This window comes from Orcinus orca, chromosome 20 (genome assembly GCF_937001465.1).
Source record: "Orcinus orca chromosome 20, mOrcOrc1.1, whole genome shotgun sequence".
Taxonomy (NCBI): Eukaryota; Metazoa; Chordata; class Mammalia; order Artiodactyla; family Delphinidae; genus Orcinus; species Orcinus orca.
This window is the reverse complement of record NC_064578.1, coordinates 41,559,406-41,578,478: the sequence shown is the minus strand read 5'-3', so window position 1 is coordinate 41,578,478 and position 19,073 is coordinate 41,559,406. Positions and strand designations below refer to the sequence as shown.

Sequence of the window (19,073 nt, the reverse complement as noted above, 5' to 3'; positions counted from 1 at the left end):
AGCAACGGAGACCCAACACAGCCAAAAATAAATAAATAAATAAATAAATAAATATTTTTAAAAGAATAGACTGAAATATTTTAAGTATTGAGAGAAAAAGATCACCAACCTAGAAATTTGTATCCTGCAAAATTATCCTTCAAAAGTAAAGGAGAAATAAAGACTTCCTCAGACAAACAAAAACTGAGGAAACTTGTTACCAGTAGATACCCCTTGAGAGAAACATTAAAAGTTCTTTAGAGAGGAGGAAAATGACATAGGTCAGAAACTCAGATCTTCATAAAGAAAGGAAGAGCATCAAAAAAGAGAAAAGTGAAGGTAAAAGAAATATTTTAATTGTTCTATTCCTAATTGATCTAACAGATAATAGTTTGTTCAAAATAATAATAGCAACTACATATATATGTATATATGAAATAAATGACAGCAATGAAAGGGTCAAGAGGGAGGAATTAGAAATATTTTGTTACTTTAAGGTACCCACACTACCCATTAAGTGGTATAGGGCTATTGAAAGTAGACTTGAATTAACTATAAATGTAAACTATAAATGCAAACTCTTGGGCAACCACTTTAAAAAGTAAAAAAGAGGTACATCTGATATGCTAAGAAAGGAGAGAAAATGAAAGCACATAAAATACTCAATTAAAACTGCAAAGGGCAGGGACTTCCCTGGAGGTCCAGCAGTTAAGGACTCTGTGCTTCCAATGCAGGGGGCATGGGTTCAATCCCTGGTCAGGGAACAAGCCGGTGCAAGCCGCGTGGCACGGCCAAAAAAAATAAAAAAACAAGGGCAACAAATAAAAACCAGTGACAAATATGGTAGTTATTAATCTAACTATATCAACAATTGCTTTGAATGGTCTAAATGCACCAATTAATAGACAGAGACTGTCAGAGTGGATCAAAAAACAAGACCCAACAATATGTTGTCTACAAGAAACCCACTTTAGATATAAAGACACATATAGATTAAAAGTAAATGGATGAAGAAAAATATACCATACTAACACTATCAAAAATTTCAGACAGAGCAGACTTCACAGCAAGAAAATTTATCAGGGCTAAAGAGGGACATTACATAATGATAAAAAGGTCAATTCTCCAAGAAGATATGGTAATCCTTAATGTGCATGTACAGAACACCAGAGCATCAAACTATGTGAGGCAAAAACTACTAAACTTGCAAAGAGAAATTGATGAGTCCACTATCATAGTTGGAGATTTCAGCACCTCTCTATGAGAAATGGACAGATCCAACAGGCATAAAATTAGTAAGAATACAGAGGAATTCAACAATATCAATCAACTGGATATAATAAACATTTATGGACTGCTTCATCCAACAATAGCAGAATACATGTTCTCCTCAAACTCATATGGAATATTCACCAATATAGACCACGTTCTAGGCCATAAAACACACCTTAACAAATTCTAAAGAACAGAAATCATACAATGTCTGCTCTCAGAATACAATGGAATTAAACAAGAACTCAATAACAGAAAGATGGTTGGGATATACCAAAATACATGGAGACTGACACTTCTAAATGACACATGGGCCAAAGAAGAAATCTCAAGAGAAGTTTTAACGTATTTTGGGACTTCCCTGGTGGCACCAGTTGTTAAGAATCTGCCTGCCAATGCAGGGGGCACAGGTTCAAGCCCTGGTCCCGGAAGATCCCACATGCCGTGGAGCAACTAAGCCCGTGCGCCACAACTACTGAGCCTGCGCTCCAGAGCCAGTGAGCCACAACTACTGAGCCTGCGCTCTGCAACTACTGAAGCCCGCACACCTAGAGCCTGGCTCTGCAACAAGAGAAGCCACCACAATGAGAGAAGCCCGTGCACCGCAACGAAGATCCAATGCAGCCAAAAATAAATAAATAAAAATTTTAAAGTTTTAACATATTTTGAACTAGACAAAAATGAAAATACAACTTACCAAACTTTGTGGGATGCAGTGAAAGTAGTGCTTAAAGGGAAATTTATAGCATTGAATGCATACATGAAAAAAGAAGGAAAATCTAAAATCAATCATATAAACTTCCACCTTAAGAAAACAGAAAAAGAAGAGCAAATTAAATCCAAAAGAAGTAGGAGGAAAAAAATACTAGGAATTGCAGCATAACTCAGTGAAACTGGAAACAGGAAATCAATAGAGAAAATCAATTAATACAAAAGCTGACTCTTTAAAAAGATCAATAAAATTGATAAGCCTCTAGCCAGGCTAAGAAAAAAAGAGAGAGAACACAAATTACTAATATCAGCACAGGAGGTAGGGAGGTGTCCAGGATGTAGGGGTACTGCAAAGAAAAAAATGTTGCCTGCTCTTCCAGTTCTACAAAGACCAAGCCATTAGCCACTGCAGTGGCCCACAGACAGTGCACCTGAGGGGAATTCAAGACAGAGAAAAACAGGAAGCATTCTGTGCTTTGGATGCACCAGCTCCTACATGGTTAAGACGCGTATTTAAGGAACATTTAAATGATCCCAGTTTTTCCATCTTCTTCCCATACACAGAAAAGCACTAAAATCATTAACTTGAGATGTCTGTTCTTTGTGATCAACAGTAAGCTTTCTATGCTTGACTGCACGTTTTTCCCAGCAAAATGTTCATATACCCTGGCTCCTCCCTTACCTCTCTGGAGCCGTCCCTCAGAGCTATCCGAGAGGTTGTCTCCCATGCTACAGTCTGCAGTAAGCTCCAGGAATAAAAGTGAACTGGTAACTTTACACTGTGCATTTTTCTTTAAGTTGACAGTGCTGGGAGGAGGGATCTGAGGCTCTGCCGCCAGTATGGGGGGACAAGGTTGGGATGAGGCGAGTAAAGTCCGAGGTGCAGGGATGAGGGGAGGCGGGGGTCTAGGGTAGGGGAGCGGTTTCGGGGTTGTGGGGAACACGGGGCTGTGGGAAGGCGGGAGTGAGACGGCCCTTCGGCTCTGGGTGGCTGGGAGAGGTGGGACAGGAACTGGGCCGCCAGCAGACGAGATGCGAGGCGCCAGGTCGGTGCTGGGCCGCCAGGGCACGCAGGCAAACCGAGCCCGGCGGCGGGCGTGGGGCGGGGCCTGGCAGGCGCGGGGCGCGGGGACGGGTCAGGGGGCGGGGCCTGGACTGCAGGCTGCCAGCAGCCCAGGCCGATTGCGGGGCCCAGGACGAGACCCGGTCAGTGGTCTGCTCCAGGCTCCACCACCAAAGCCTGCGCCTTGGGGTCGAGACAGCCGACCCTCAGTTCCCTGCTCTGCAGGTGTCTCTGCCTCGAGGCAAAGCTCTCGGGGCTTCGGTCTTTTTCTCATCACAAAAAACAGAACTTTGGTATGGGAAAACAGCAAGAGCGGGGAAATCCCTCCACCCCCTTCCGGACCTTTCTGGGCAGAGTACTTTTGGAGTGCATTATGGAGAGGGAGCCCCAGGAGCCACGCAGAGAAGTTCCACACTCTTGTACTCTAGGTACATTGTCCGAGGCCCTAACAAAACTAGCATATAGAAGAGAATCCGATGTTTGTAAAAGCAAAAAATGTGAGCTTTTTTAGGTATATGTAGCGTCCCACAAATATGTTCTACAAATCTGCCTGCGCCTCCCTGGCCGGGCCTTGATCGCGGTGCCGCGGTGCAGCAGGAACCGGGGAGAAAAGACCCCAGACCAGGAGTGCGCTTGGCGGGCTCCTGCTCCCAGGGACCAGGGTGGGAGATGGGGCAGCCACTGCACAGGCGGCACGCGATGCCAGGTTAGGGCCACAGCCAGGTGAGCGCTGCTTTAGACCGAGGGCAGGGAGAGACACCCGCCCCCTCTGGGGGAGGGGGACAAAACGAGGACACCGGAGGCCGGACAGACGGGCTTGAACGTCAGCGAGTCAGATGGAAGAGGAGAGAGATGAGGTAGAGCCGAAATGGCTGGGAAGGTCATGGTCAGATCTCCTGACTTCCTCTTAAATGTGCCAGGGAGCCAAGGAGAGGTTTTGAGCCAATTATTTTTAAAATTTGTGACACATCCATGTGTGAATGTGCCTTGTTTAAAGGCCAAGAATGAAGAATTATCATTGAGAATGTTCTTTAGCAAACCATCTCAGATTGTTGGATGAAAGCACCTGGAACATTATTATTCTTGCATGGTGCACCTTCACTTCAAAAGATAATCTGTTAACATTTTCACTGAGCTAAACAACTGCATTAACCTTGCTGTGTAAACACTTCCAAGGTGTACTGTTTTCAGTCACTGCTCCCCTGTTTATTCTAAACTGCTTTTTCTTACTCCAGTTCTTAATTCTGACTTTTTTGTTGTTTGCCACAGTATTCCCTTGAGTAACTTTTTCCTCAAAGAGAGGCATCCTTTCTGAGTTTTTGCAGCTCTGAAGAAAATGTCCTTTTGTTGGCTTTGTCAGGGACCAACAGTCTGGCCAGGCAGAGAATACTTTAGGTATACTTTTCTCTATATACTGGGCCTGTCGAATGGCTGTCTCGGCCAGTCCACCACAGAAAAGAATACTTTTATCCCAGAGCTTTATATAACTTCTCAACTTCTGTTAACCTAATGGATCATAAAAACCCCAGGCCAAAAAAAATCTTAAGCCACCTGAATGTGCATGCACCCAAGACTGGTTAAATCCATCAGGGGGCAGCCAGCCAATGGAATACTCGCCACAAAAAAAGAACAAGGAAGCTGTTTCCTTACTAATATGGAGAGACCTCGAGACTTCCCTGGTGGTCCAGTGGGTAAGACTCCGTGCTCCCAACGTAGGCGGCCTGGGTTCAGGTTCGATCCCTGGTCGGGGGAACTAGATCCCGCATGCCTACCACAACTAAGATCCTGCATGCCGCAACTAAAACCCCGTGCAGCCAAAATAAATAAATATATATATTTTTTAAATACGGAAAGATCTCTAAAATAAATTTTAAAAAAGTTTAAAAACTAGGTGCAGAAGAGGTCTAAGGTATGCTTCCATTTATGTAAAAAAACGGAGGGGTCAGAATATACATGTATGTGCTGGTATGTGCATAAAATATCTCTGTAAGGATGCAGAGGAAACTAGAAACATTTGTTGCCTCCATAGAGGGAAAGAGGGTAGTTGGGGGGGGTGCTAGGGAGACTCTTTTTAAAAATTTATTTTATTGAAGTATAGTTGATTTACAGTGTTAGTTTCTGGTGTACAGCAAAGTGATTCATTTCTATATATAATCCCAAATCCATCCCTCCCCCACCCTCCCTCCCCCTTGGCAACCACATAGAGAACACACTATGTCCGTGGGGAGACAATTGTAAAAACAAAAAATGCCCACAAACCTTTTTTATCTATTGAATTTGGATCTTGGGGGTATTCTATGGAGAACAGAAATAAAATACAACTCCTATGCTCTCCTTTAATTTTACTTAAAAATCAGAATAACTGTCACAAATAAAAGCAAGGAAAGCACTGGCACACACTGCTTTCTCTTCCAACAGACTTCCGCATGGAGACCCCAATGCACCCCTGTGGTGGCCTGGCCGAGACAGTCAGCCATTCGACAGGCCCAGTTGTGGACTCAGCTCTGAGGTCCTCTGACCGCTGGAGAAGCCTCCATCTCAGTCTGATCGCAGGCTTTTCCATCTGCATTGGAAAAGGGACAGCCTTGCTCCTATCCTTGCAGTGCAGGCATTCACCACTTGCAGGTTTTATTTCCCTCCAATCTTGCAGTGAACCTATGTCTTTTCTTTTTTTTTTTTTTTTTTTTTGCGGTACGCGGGTCTCTCACTGCTGTGACCTCTCCCGTTGCGGAGCACAGGCTCCGGACGCGCAGGCTCAGCGGTCATGGCTCACGTGCCCAGCCGTTCCGCGGCATGTGGGATCTTCCCGGATCGGGGCACGAACCCGCGTCCCCTGCATAGGCAGGCGGACTCCCAACCACTGCACCACAAGGGAAGCCTTGACTATGTCTTTCCACATGAGCGCTCCAGTCTTTCTTCGGCCCAGGGACGTTTCACTGTTCCCTTGTGCATTTCTTTCCTCCTCCTGCCCCCTCCCCCCACCCCAATACCTCATACATTTACTGGCTCTTCTGCATCTCCCCTGCCTTCCTCTTCTCTTTTCTCTCATAATTATTGTTCCTTTATATTTTTTCTCTCCCACGAGCTTGTTTTCTAATTTTCTGTTCCAGTTCTCTGCTCTGATTTGAAAGCCTCCATGGAGGATCTTCGTTTGGAAATCCTCTTTTTCATCCCCAAGACTTCTCTCTGTTCACAGATTGTTTCTTCTTCCCAGCCACCGGCCTTCTTTTCATCAATGTATTGTCTCTCAAATATCATTTAGAATACTAAGTAGTGTTTTGGGGGTTTTATTTCTGTATTCTTCTTCTTCTAAGTTTTCTGTTGCTTCTAGTGCTGTTTCATGGGTGACAGGGCTCCCTCACTGACCCCGGGGCATGCACTTGGGAGTGTCACCATGGGGACATTTGGGAGGCTCAGCCGGAGCCCACAGGGTCTGGGTTGGGTAGGGTTCCCCTCCCCCAGGATGGTTTCCCTGGGCCACCCAGCCTCTCCTCCAGCTGCCCCCCCCCCCGCCCCGGCTAGCAAGCCAGGTGGCTCCCTCCCAGGCCCCCTTGCCGGCTCTGGAGCTCTCCGCACCTGTTGGGAACAAGCCACACCCCCTCCCCTTGGGGGCGGTTCTGACCTTGGAGAGGGGTTCCTGGTCGCCCCAGAACGCTGCCTTCTCACGCATCCAGTGCTTCTTCGGCGGTGGCAAGTCATTGCCCACGGCCAGGGGGTTAAGCGAGGACAGCAGCCGGCCCCGCCGCGCCTCCAAGAGCAAGAGCTTGAAGCGGCCGCAGGCCCTGACCAGGGCTACCCAGGGCAGCTTGCGGGGCCGATGCGCACCGTCGCGGATGTGGAGCGAGGACAGCTGCACGTTACTTCTCCGGAGCGCTGTCTTCCCGTCCTGGTCCAGGGCTTTTGCGGAGCTGGGGGCGCCCGGGGGCTGGGAGGCCATCTCGGAGCCCGGCCTGGCCACGAACGGTGGCGCCACGCGCCCGCGCCCCCACCTTGGGACCCACGCGCCCTTCCTGAGCCCGGAGATCTCGCTGCTTCCGCTCAACGCCCAATACGGTTAGCCACAGAAAAATGGCCAAGTGTGTGAAACCAGCGGCCCCATCCTCGTGGCCTCGCTTAGGGTCTTCCTGGCTCCGCCTCCCGGAATGATCTGTGTCTTCTGCCTTTGTAGGGGCCTCCTGGCCAACCCACTTCACCGTCAACAACAGAGAAACGGTCCGTAAATTATAGAATGTGCCCAGGATTAATTAAGATGCAGCTGTTAGGGGTAGGTACACAAAATATAGAAGCACGTGAGGGAAACACCTGTCATAATGCCAATGAAATACCAAAGAACAAAATGTCACCTCTTGGGACTCCCCTGGTGGTGCAGTGGTTTAGAATCCGCCTGCCAAAGCGGGGACACAGGTTCGATCCCTGGTCCCGGAAGATCCCACATGCCGCGGAGCAACTAAGCCAGTGCGCCACAACTACTGAGCCTGAGCTCAAGAGCCTGACGAGCCACAACTACTAAAGCCCGTGCACCTAGAGCCCGTGCTCCACAACAAGAGATGCCACCACAATGAGAAGCCCGCGCACGGCAACGAAGAGTAGCCCCCACTCACCGCAACTAGAGAAAGCCCGCGCGCAGCAACGAAGACCGAACACAGCCAAAAATAGATTAATTAATTTTTAAAAAAACACTTAAAAAAAAAAACAGTCACGTCTTGTCCAGGGGCAGACTCAATGCTAGAAAATGACTGCATGGAATTATAACAAAAGAGCAAGGGTTGTCAACCCTGGCAGGTAGAAGTAGAAATGATTTTCTTCCTTCTTCCTCCTTTTACAATTGTTCTGATTTTTCTACAATGTTACTTTGATAATAGAAAAAAACCTCTGCACTCTACTTTTTCTAAAGGTGTCATCTGGGCAGATGAGGCAGCCTCAGAGCAGGGACCCAGGGCTGCAGTGCAAAGACCTGGAGCTTGTGTGACCCAGGGTGTGGGCGCACTCTTCCACTCTTGGTCCCAGTGCTTTTCTCAGACACTTTGGTGGCATCTACCCCGAGAGGCTGAGGCCACCTGCCAGCATCCTGGTACTGTGCTGCCCACTTGGCTCCTGGCCACCAGCACCAACCACATGAGGGAGGAACCACACTCCCCAGGAAAACATGGGAAAGCGACCACCTCCCTCCCACACGGGTCCTTAAGTAAGTCAGGCTGTCCTTATCTGAACCTGGCTTTCTTCACAACAAAACCAGAGAGAAGCCTTTGCTTTTCATTTCTTTTTTAAAGTTTCAGGAAATGAAAACTCAAGAAAAAAACAGAAAAATTTCATTTTAATTAAACTGTACAGTCTGAGTGTTTTCCTCTGACACTAAAAGAAGTTAAAAATAGAAATTTCAGCAACCTTCCAAGGCAAGCTTTGAAATGTCAAGGTTTTAAAAAAAAATTATTTTACAGCAAAAATTTACATATAAATACAATCTGTACAATCTATTAACTGAGTGACCAATGAACTTCCATCCCGGAGGAGATCTGGTACTGGGACAGGCCAGGGCAGAATTCAATTACTGCCTTCTTAGTGGAAGACGCTTCAGCCTAGAAAAGGAAATAAAAGAGAGAGAGGAGGAAAGTTAGATACAAACAGAAAAACCAAACAGTTCAGCAGGGGAGAAGAATGCCAGGCCTCTCCCTGAGCCAAAGTGGCACAAAATACAGAGGATGACCCACACCATGAAAGAAAGTACCGTTTAATCCGCACTCTTAAGATTCTGTTCCCCCAAAACACACAGAGAGACTCACTCCTCCACATCTCATATTAAGACCCATTTATAAAAGCAAGTTCCAATCCTGGTTGCACACACCTATCTCCTGTATGACCTTTGGAAGGAACTAAAAAAACAAAAAACAAAACCATGTTTGCTCCAGGGCCAAAAGCTCCTGAGCCGTTAGTCTTAAATCTCAGCTTCGTGCACACGAGAATGTTCACGGCGGCTCTACTCATCAAGAAGAGCTGGGTCACAATGACTCCAGATTCGCGCTCTACAGCCCCTAAGTGGAAAACCAAATGCCCCCAACAACGGAACAGATGAATACTCTGCGGTGTATCCCATAAAGGAATACTCTGTGGCAATGAGAACGAACCAGCTGCTCTACACCAATACAGAGGAATCTCACAAGCCAGATGCAAGAGTTCATAGTGCATGGGTCCCTTAAATAAACCTGAAACACAGGCAAGAGTAACCAGCGGTGACAGAAGCCAGAGTGGTTACCTCTGGGGGGCGGGGGTGGGGATGCTAAGTGGGAGGGGCTTCTGGAGTGCTGGTTTATTCCTTGCTCTAGGTATGTTCAGGGAGTGAACATGCACGGAGCTGGGAACTTACAGTGTGAATGCACTATAGAGTGTAATTAACTGTATGTTTCCATGTCTGTGAAATTCTAGAATGGGCAAAGCTAACTTACAGGGACAGCAGGAAGATCAGTGTCTCCTGGGGAGGGGATGGAGGGGGCAGACTGCAAGTCCATCCAGAACTAGGCTGTGCTTTCACTGAAGGAAAGCAGCAGGGGCCCTTGACAAGAGTGAGACCTCAGCCAGGCGCTGGGGATGCAAGTAAGACCCATGTGGTCGTGACCCTCAAAATGCCCCTTGCAGGAGAGAGATGCAGACAGGTAATACACAGAGTGGAGTGAGGCACAAAAGATGGAGGGGGCCCCCTCCAGGCTCCCTGGGGAGAACCTAGGAAGCTTAGGGGTGAGGGGCTATGGAAACTATACCTTTAGCAACCACAAGAGTAATATTTAAATACATGTCACACCTCAGACGCTGCATTCCCTCTATCCCAGTCCCCCCCCCTCAGAGATAAGTGCTCTCAGGGGTGTAAGAACCCCTCCAGCCCTTTTCTATGCAAGGATGTACATACATGTGCATGCGGGGAAATCCAAAGGCCTGGTGACAACAGGCATATACGCTGTTCTGCAGCTTCTGGTCTCTAAGTGGTTAAGTTTTAGACGCAAGTCAGCACACAGCTACCTGCCCACATTTTCTGACTGCTGTGCTCAGCCCACCCCACTACACTCTCCCGCTGGGCACTGAGGGGCTTCCACGTGTGCAAGCGCAAATGCCTCCCCGCAGGAATGACTCATCACATGGCCCCAAACGGTCAAGGGCGAAAATATCAGGTGTTGGTGAGGGTCAGTGGGCCTCCCTGGGCCTTGCTTTCCCCGCCTGTGAGAGGAGGGGACACAAGTCACAGCCTTATGTGAGGATTAAACGAGCCCACACCCATGGTGTGCCTCACAGTGCCTGGCCCGTCCCTATCACCACTGGCACGTGCCATGAGGAAAGGGAAACGGGAATCAACACAGCCGCTCAGGGGGCTCTGGATTAAACTGAAATGCTCATATCCGTATTGTTTCTGAACCATGAGAAGGTCCTGTCCATTCTAAAGAAATAAATGAAAGAGGACAAGGCAGCGGCACTTGTCTTTCCAGACGGCAAAATATACTATAAGGCCAGAGTAATTAAAAGAGGGCGGATGAAAAAATAGAAAACTGGGGGCTTCCCTGGTGGTGCAGTGGTTGAGAGTCCGCCTGCCGATGCAGGGGACACGGATTCGTGCCCTGGTCCGGGAAGATCCCACATGCCGCGGAGCGGCTGGGCCCGTGAGCCGTGGCTGCTGGGCCTGCGCGTCCGGAGCCTGTGCTCCGCAACGGGAGAGGCCACAACAGTGAGAGGCCTGCGTACCGCAAAAAAAAAAAAAAATGGCTAAGAAACCAGAACAGAGAATCCAGGAACCGATACACATGGGCACAGGCATTTAGAATCTGATCAAGCTACACCTCCCTTAACAGCCCAGAGCACCGGTGGGGCCGAGTGGCGAGGGCTTGCGCCTGCCGTGTCCCCCGTCACCCTGGGCCCACAACTGGACTTGCCCTACCTGGTCCCGTGCTGGCCGGGCAGGGCCACCCAGCTGCTCCGGCCCGGGGGCTGGAGGGGAAGGGAAGACAGCGACTTCCAGGCAGGACCATAACAACCTCCAAGACCATCCTCCAACCCGTTCCCCTCGGCTCCTCTGAGGGCCACATTCTAGAGCGGAACAAACTGGGATCCTGAGTAACTTTCTCAATTTAACTTATGCTCCACTGTGCTGTGCCAGTGGGTTGAGAGGGTTTCTTTTCATCGCAGCTGCCTACTCACTCTCACTAATACAACCGGCCATCTATCTGGAGAAAGGTAAGTTGGATGCCTACCCTACTCTGTTCACAAAAAAAAAAAAGGAAAATAAAACAATTCAAATAGGTTAAACCAAAACAAAACTACAAAAGCATGAGAATAGTCTATATATATATACAAAACCTTACATTAGGGAAGGCCTTAAAAAGACAAAATGTAAAACATACCGACAACAACACAAAAATTCGTAAAACTGAGTGTTCCCAAAACTAAAGTTTCTGTTCAACAAAGATTGTTAAAAGTCATATAACAGGTAACACTCTAAAACACAAAGGATTACTATCCAGAATTATTTTTAAATTCCTAAAAATCAGTAAAAACAGTACCTAAAAACCAGTATAAAAATCTAACAGAAAACAGAACATTGTGCAACGGACAGGAGCACATTATTCACAAAAGAGCCCATGGCAAAGGCTGAGACACACAGGAAAGGCTGCTCAGCCTCATTACTGATTCAGGAAATGCAACGAAGATGACATGCCATTCTTCACCCATCAGGCTGGCAAACATCTCTGTGCTGTTTGTAACTGATGTAATTACAAGGTGCTTTCATAATTTAAATGGATAGAGCCACTTGTGGAAACAATTTGGTGATATTTATTCCTTCTAAATGTTCATTCCCTCTAGATTTATGCTACATAAAGTTATATTATTTATATTAAAAACGTGCAACAAAATGCACATGTACCTGTGTGTGTGTGTGTGTGTGTGTGTGTGTGTGTGTGTGTGTGTGGCTGTGCAAAAAAGTCTTCAGAGTTACAAAGCAACAGATGACAGAGGTTACTGTGGAGAGAAGAGAGATTTGGGGAATTGGTCATGGCCCACTTCAAGCCTTATCTGTAAGATCTGAATTTTCACAATGATAATATATTTACGTATTACTTATGCAATTAAAAGTTAACTTTTTTAAAAACGAGTTAAAGCACAAATTTATCATTTCTGACATTTCCCTCTATGCAAACACAGCAACGTTTCAACGAGCCTCAGAGGGCTTCTGAAAGCCTACTGTCTCCCGTCGCCTACCGTCTCAGCAGCTCCTGGGGTGACAGGTCTGCGGCCCCTTCTTCATCACTCTGGCTGTCACTGCTGTTCGTACTCTCGGAACTACTACTTTTCTCTGACTTTTTATTCTTTTGCTTGCCTTTGTGTTTGTGCTTCCGGTGTTTCTTTTTCTGAAATAAATAAATAAACAAATCAAGGAGAACAAATGGGTGTTTCCCTTCCTAATTCCACGCAGTGGCAGGCTAATGAGGCATTTGGTTGCTGGAGTCATTCAAAACCAAAAAACTTCACTTGGGGGAGCTTTAGCCTGGTGTGGGACAGACCAGGACACACAACTGGGCACACTCTCCACCGCGCATATGCTCACAGAATTGATCTTCTGGCGACAGACACAGCAGAACCAAGCAGGCACAGGAAGGACCCCATCATGACACTCAGCCCCCATCTCATCCAAGGTGACCCCGTCCCCCCAGCCCCCCGCCCGTGAACCTGCCTGCTCCATTTCTTTAGCCATATGTGACAAACCACATATCAGGATGGCAAGCTCCCTGGAAAAGCACAAAGAAGAAACTGGTAGAAGGTCAGAGAACAGCACATATGCCGGTGAGAAACACGTGAGTTTGGTTTTCAAATCTGTCGGCACCGGTTTCTTTCCTCTCACTCCAGGAGACCTTCTCTTACCTTCCATGCTCAAGAATCCTTTTTTCAGGTAGCCAAAAGAGGAACTGTTTCTAATCAATTCTACCACTACCCAGATCACTGTGGGTACCCAGCACTAACTAACATTAACTGAATTAAAAGCCTGCGCCATAACTCAAAAGAAGACACAGATGTTGAGACAGCAGTGTCAACAGTGTACTTTAAGTGTCCACCACTTCAAATGGCAAGCTACAGACCCAAATCTCTATTTGTAATGATGACAAAGTAGTTGAGAAATGTGCAAACTAATACCTTCCTTTAATACTGAATGATAATCAATATCAAATGTTTTTATTCATTATCTAAGTATTTTATTAAAAACAATTGTTTTATTAAACACAGTAATTAACTATTCTGTTATTTAATACTCAACCATTACTCTAAGATATTTAATTTATTTTTTTGGCCAAGCAACTTGTGGGATCTTAGTTCCCCGACCAGGGATCGAACCTGGCCCCCACAGTGAAAGCCCCGAGTCCTAACCACTGGACCGCCAGGGAATTCTCAACTCTAAGATATTTAAATGTCCTTTTTTCCTACTTTTTAATGTTCATGAATAAAAAAAAAAATTTTAAGTAGAACTGAATAAATTAAGATATTCTGTCTAAAAGAAAAACAGGACTTCCCTGGCGGTCCAGTGGTTAGACTCCGTGCTTCATGGCAGGGGGCACGGGTTCGATCTCTGGTCAGGGAAGATCCCGCATGACGTGCGATGTGGTCAAAGCAAAAGAAAAAAAAGTTTTTCTGAAAATCGAGGGTTTCCATTGACTATCAACATTTCTGTCAAGGTGTAGAGAGACCTGTGGCCTCCATCTTGACTGGCTTCATGGGTCACCCCTGGAGGCTGGTCTAGACGACAGAAGCAGGGGCGTCTGACCCCACACACTGATCCTGGTACACCCAGAAGTTACCTTCTCTTTCTTCCGTCTGTGCTCTTTCTTGGTCTTGTGTTTTTCTTTGTTCTTTTTATGTTTCTCTTTGAGAGGTGCCTCAAGTTTCTGACGAGCATCTGAAACACGAATGTAATAAAGACATTACTTAGAGACTATAGGGGAAGAGAAGGCTAAATTACTGAGTTAGGAGTCTGACGTAGACAGATGTTTACCATTAAGGCAGAACTCCTGCCCTGCCTCACTGATAAACAAGCAGATTAGCATATCACGTTGTAGATCTATATTTAGAAACTGCCAGAAACCTCAACCTAAGACCAGAGTGATCCAATGGTGTCTGGCCACAGTCTTATCTGCCAGATGAAGATAAAGTCAGACCAGAATGCCTACCAGCCTTCTGTCATTTAACATCCTCAGGTAAACTCAGAGATAGACCAGAGTCTGAATCTGGCTCTGTCAGCAGGTCTGTGGTCTTTGGCATGTCGCTAAACCTCTCCAAGTCTGTTTTCCTGTCTGAAAAATGGGGAAAATAAGAATCCCTATCCTTTTGGGGACACAGAGGGGATTAGATGGGACCGTGCACATGAATCCCATAGCCCAGAATCTGGCACATAATTGTCCGCCCCTGTGACACCGTCCACCCTTTACAAAAGCACATTTCATGTGAGTTTGTCTTATAAGCAGAAACACTAAAAAATTAGCACCAAAACAAAATAATGTACTTGATCATTAAAAATGAGTAAACATGGCAGAAACAGAGACATAGATGTAGAGAACAAACATATGGACACCAAGGGGGGAAAGTGGCAGGGGTGGTGGTGGTGGTGGTGGGTTGAATTGGCAGATTGGGACTGACATGTATACACTAATATGTATTAAATGGATACCTAATAAGAACCTGCTGTATAAAAAAATAAATAAAATTAAATTTAAAAAAAAAAATAAAAGACTAAAGAAGTTGCATGCACTCCACTTCTCCACCTCCAAATTCTGACCAAAACGTTTTCATAGGTCATTAACTTCCAGGTCATCAAACCAGCAGAAAATTATCTATAGCAGAAACAGTGTAAGTCATTAAATCAACTTTTTTCTACCTAAAGAAAAATTCCGAGGTATTTCAGGAGTACGGTTTATTTCCCAAACCCAGTTAACCAATGCCTGCAATTTTCTAGTCCTACAGTTTGGTCAAATGTTTCCCAGGTTGACCTCCCCAAACTTTTTTTTTTTTTTTGATGCTAGTTTTTGGAAAATAGCCCATAGACCAAATTAAGTTATCAACTATTACAAGGTTATCAAGAACCATCTGGGAAATGGGCATAACTAACTTAGCTTTCAAGTGCCGACACTTATTTTAAACTAAAGATCTGAACAATTACACAAATGAGAAATACATTCACCACAATTTTTCAAAACTTCACACATTTGACTCCTCTCTGCTTTCATCTCTTTGAAGGCTGGGTTAATTAACCAAGCCACTATGCATATGTGGGCACTACAGGAAACTATAAAGTACATAATAGAATTTTATGTCATTTCTATATCTGGGCCCTATTATCAGATGTTTGTTAACTCAGCTTTCAACGAGATGCCAACCAGTCTAAACATTTTAACATGAGATGTCAGTTTAAGCTGGCACTGAACAGAAGTTGTTAACAGATATTGCGGGAGGAGGATGAGCTGTACTTACTTCTGAAAGGATTAGTTTTATTTGCTGCATTAGCCAAAGTATAAAGAAGTCTCAGAATATCCTTCTCCCTACAATTCCTATCCCATCTTTGTGCCCTAGATTTTTACTTTTTTATCTCTATACATGACAAAGTTTGAGATACTTAGGGCCCTATCTGTTAAAAAGTTAAAAAAAAATATCAAAGGACTCTAAGGCTGAAAAGCAACACCTATCATTTAGGCACAAGGTGGAAGCACTGATTTTCCAAACATGGCTGAGAACGGATAAACTAGAAACAAACATATATATTTGGTCAGCCTCATGCTGGATTACGTTGGCAGACAGAACAATGTGGTTAGAGTTGTCCTATCTTGGGGGAGACTCTGGCCCCAATGCAAAAGGATGACATAAGGAGCTCTCGACTCACTGGGGCAGAAGACGGGAGGCAGCTGCGGGCCGAACTCTTCTCTTTCATCTATCTGTATCTTCTGAATCGGGAAGAAAGGTGCGGGCTCCTGGGGCGCTGGCTCACTAGCTGAAAAACACCAGGATATTAATTTTAGATACATGCCAAATATTAATGTGCTTGAGTCTTCAATAAATGTCTGTTTTTACCAGATAGCATGTGCTTTTCGTCAGCACCCCGCGTAACTAGCTCACGCCAGGTGCTGAGGACACAGCAGTGAACACACAGGCCCAACCTCTGACCTCCTGGACATTTGAGTTGGGATGTCGGTCACACAAGGGCACCTGCAAGCAGGTGCCCCAGGGGCTGTACCACAGGGGTGGTGAGGGTACTTGTGGCACACACTCCACATCACCTGAGACCTAAAAGGTTGAAACACCATCGGGACTTCCCTGGCAGTCCAGTGGTTATGACCCTGCACTTCCAGTGCAGGGGGTGTGGGTTCGATCCCTGGTCAGGGAACTAAGATCCCACATGCCACGTGGCATGGCCAAAAAACAAAAACAACAATGTGATTAAGCCAGCCAAGAGGACTAAATACAATATCGCAAAAACTGAAATAAATAAATAAAAATAAAAGGTAGAAACACAACCTCAAGGAAGGGCCATCTCAGGAGAATAAAGACTTACAAATAAACAGGATGTACGGCTTTGCTGGTGGTGCAGTGGTTAAGAATCCGCCTGCCAATGCAGGGGACACAGGTTCAAGTCCTGGTCTGGGAAGATCCCACATGCCAAGGAGCAACTAAGCCTGTGCGTCACAACTACTGAGCCTGTGCTCTAGAGCCTGCGAGCCACAACTACTGAGCCCACGCACCACAACTAGTGAAGCCCGTGCGCCTAGAACCCGTGCTCAGCAACAAGAGAAGCCACCGCAATGAGAAGCCCGCACACCACAACCAAGAGTAGCCCCCGCTCGCTGCAACTAGAGAAAGCCCGTGTGCAGCAACGAAGACCCAATGCAGCCAAAAATTAATTAATTAAAAAACAGGATGTAAGACTATGTCCCAGCTCAGAAAGCTTCATTTCACTCAAAATAAATCGTCAGAGGAGAAAAACTGAATATAAACAAATTATCGTGTTCACATTAATAATCTCGTTTTTTAAAAAGAGATGATTAGGTTTTCAGAGAGAAGAGAGAAAGATGGGGAAAGTCCGGAAAAATATGCATCAAAGCATTAATGGTGGTTATCTCTGGGAAGGGGGAATTCCCAGAGACTTAAGCTTTCTACATTTCTTTTCTTTTTTTTTGGCTGTGTCAGGTCTAAGTTGTGGCATGTGGGATCTTCTGTTTTGGCGTGCGGGCTTCTCTCTAGTTGTGGCACAGGCTCCAGAGCGCACAGGCTCAGTAGTTGCACCACTTGAGTTCTCTAGTTGTGACGTGCAGGCGCACTAGTTGAAGCGTACAGGCTTAGTTGCCACGTGGCACGTGGGATCTTAGTTCCCCAACCAGGAATTGAACCTGCATCCCCTACATTAGAAGGCAGATTGTTAACCACTGGACCACCAGGGAAGTCCCTATATATCTATATTTTTAAACTTTTCAAGTAATATATGACTCTGTAATAAAAAAATAAGTTGTTTTTTTCTCACAAAGAAAAAAATAGGCTGACATTTGCAATCACCTAAGAACAAACAATATTTTATATCTCTATGTAACTTTTTGGTTAAAGGCCCTCAAAAATTAAACCCAAGTCCACCACAGACTGAAAGGGGCAGGCAGAACAATCTAAAACTGAGATAGGAAATTCTGTCCACCCACCCAAACATCTGAAAAGTCTCCCACCCTTGCAAGCACCAGACAGCCTCCTTTCCTATGCCCAAACTCCTGGCTGGGGTAAAGAGAACAAGGAGACAGGCTACTAACCAGGTGTTAGACTCACTGTAACGAGAACAGACACCATCTACCAAGTGCTACTTATGTGCCAGGCAATGCCCATCTGATGGCTGTTCCAGAGCATACAATCTGCCCTACAGAGAGGAAAACAGGAAGCAACCCTGTATATGTCATCACCAAATGTTTTCCACTAATCCTGGCACCTCATCAGCAACCAGGTTAAAAAAAAAAAGAAGCTATTTTTTAAATGAAAATTTTACTATTTTTTAATTCTCCTCAACTAGGATAAGTAGGAAAATCAATATTATCAAACACATCTCTACATCCTAAAAATATATCAGAGATTTATACCAGATAGAGAGAGAAAAAAAAAAAACTCTGCTCCACCCCATTTAAAGATACAAAAGATTATAAATCATAGAAATATTTTTTTGGATCTGTCTGCCAAGGCAAGGAAACAGAAGCAAAAATAAATAAATAAGGGACCTTCCTGGAGGTCCAGTGGGTAAGACTCTGCACTCCCAATGCAGGGGGCCCGGGTTTGATATCTGGTTGGGGAACTAGATACCGCATGCATGCCGCAATTAAAAGTTCGCATGCCACAACTAAGGAGCCCACATGCTGCAACTACGGAGCCAGGGAGCCGCAACTAAGGAGCCTGCCTGCCGCAACTAAGAACCGGTGCAACCAAATAAATAAATATATAACTAAATAAATACTTTTAAAAAACCAAAAACCAAATAAGACCTGATTAAACTAAAAAGCTTTTGCACAGCAAAGGAAACCATCAACATAATGAAAAGACAACTGCTGGTATAAATCTTGTTGTGGTTTTTTTTTTCCATCATCCTGGTTTTGATATCACCTCACACTTGTCAGAATGGCTACCATCAAACAGACCACAAATAACAAATGTTGGTGAGGATGTAGAGAAAAGAGAACCCTTGTACATTGTTGGTGGGAATGTAAATTGGTGCAGCCACTGTGGAAAATAGTACAGAGGTTCCTCAAAAAACTAAAAATAGAACTATCATGTGATCCAGCAATTCCACTCCTGGGTATATTTCCAGAAAAAACCCGAAAACTCTAATTTGAAAAGATACATGCACCTTAATGTTCACAGCAGCATTATTTATAATAGCCAAGATATGGAAGCTCCCTAAGTGTCCATCAACAGACGAATGGATGAAGAAGATATGGTGTATATACACAATGGAATCCTACTCAGCCATAAGAAAGAATGAAATTTTGCCATTTGCAACAACATGGATGGAGCT

General features: G+C 45.3%; 2 protein-coding genes across 5 annotated transcripts in view; both read right to left on the bottom strand.

The window, feature by feature from the left end:
- Positions 1 to 8,186, bottom strand: part of WDR88 (WD repeat domain 88) — a 37,861-nt gene extending 29,675 nt beyond the window's left edge. Inside the window, exon 1 of the mRNA XM_033413812.2 lies at positions 6,648 to 8,186. Coding sequence (XP_033269703.1) covers positions 6,648 to 6,962 — 315 coding nt within the window. The 5' untranslated portion in view covers positions 6,963 to 8,186. The remainder of the gene's footprint in view (positions 1 to 6,647) is intronic.
- Positions 8,187 to 8,322: 136 nt separating this feature from the next.
- GPATCH1 (G-patch domain containing 1) overlaps positions 8,323 to 19,073 on the bottom strand; it is a 43,863-nt gene continuing 33,112 nt past the window's right edge. For all 4 annotated transcript variants that reach the window (XM_049702902.1, XM_049702903.1, XM_012538426.3 and 1 more), the window contains 4 exons: positions 15,921 to 16,028; positions 13,849 to 13,946; positions 12,260 to 12,408; positions 8,323 to 8,601 (listed from right to left, as the gene is read on the bottom strand). In XM_049702902.1, coding sequence (XP_049558859.1) covers positions 8,571 to 8,601; positions 12,260 to 12,408; positions 13,849 to 13,946; positions 15,921 to 16,028 — 386 coding nt within the window. In that variant the 3' untranslated portion in view covers positions 8,323 to 8,570. The remainder of the gene's footprint in view (positions 8,602 to 12,259; positions 12,409 to 13,848; positions 13,947 to 15,920; positions 16,029 to 19,073) is intronic.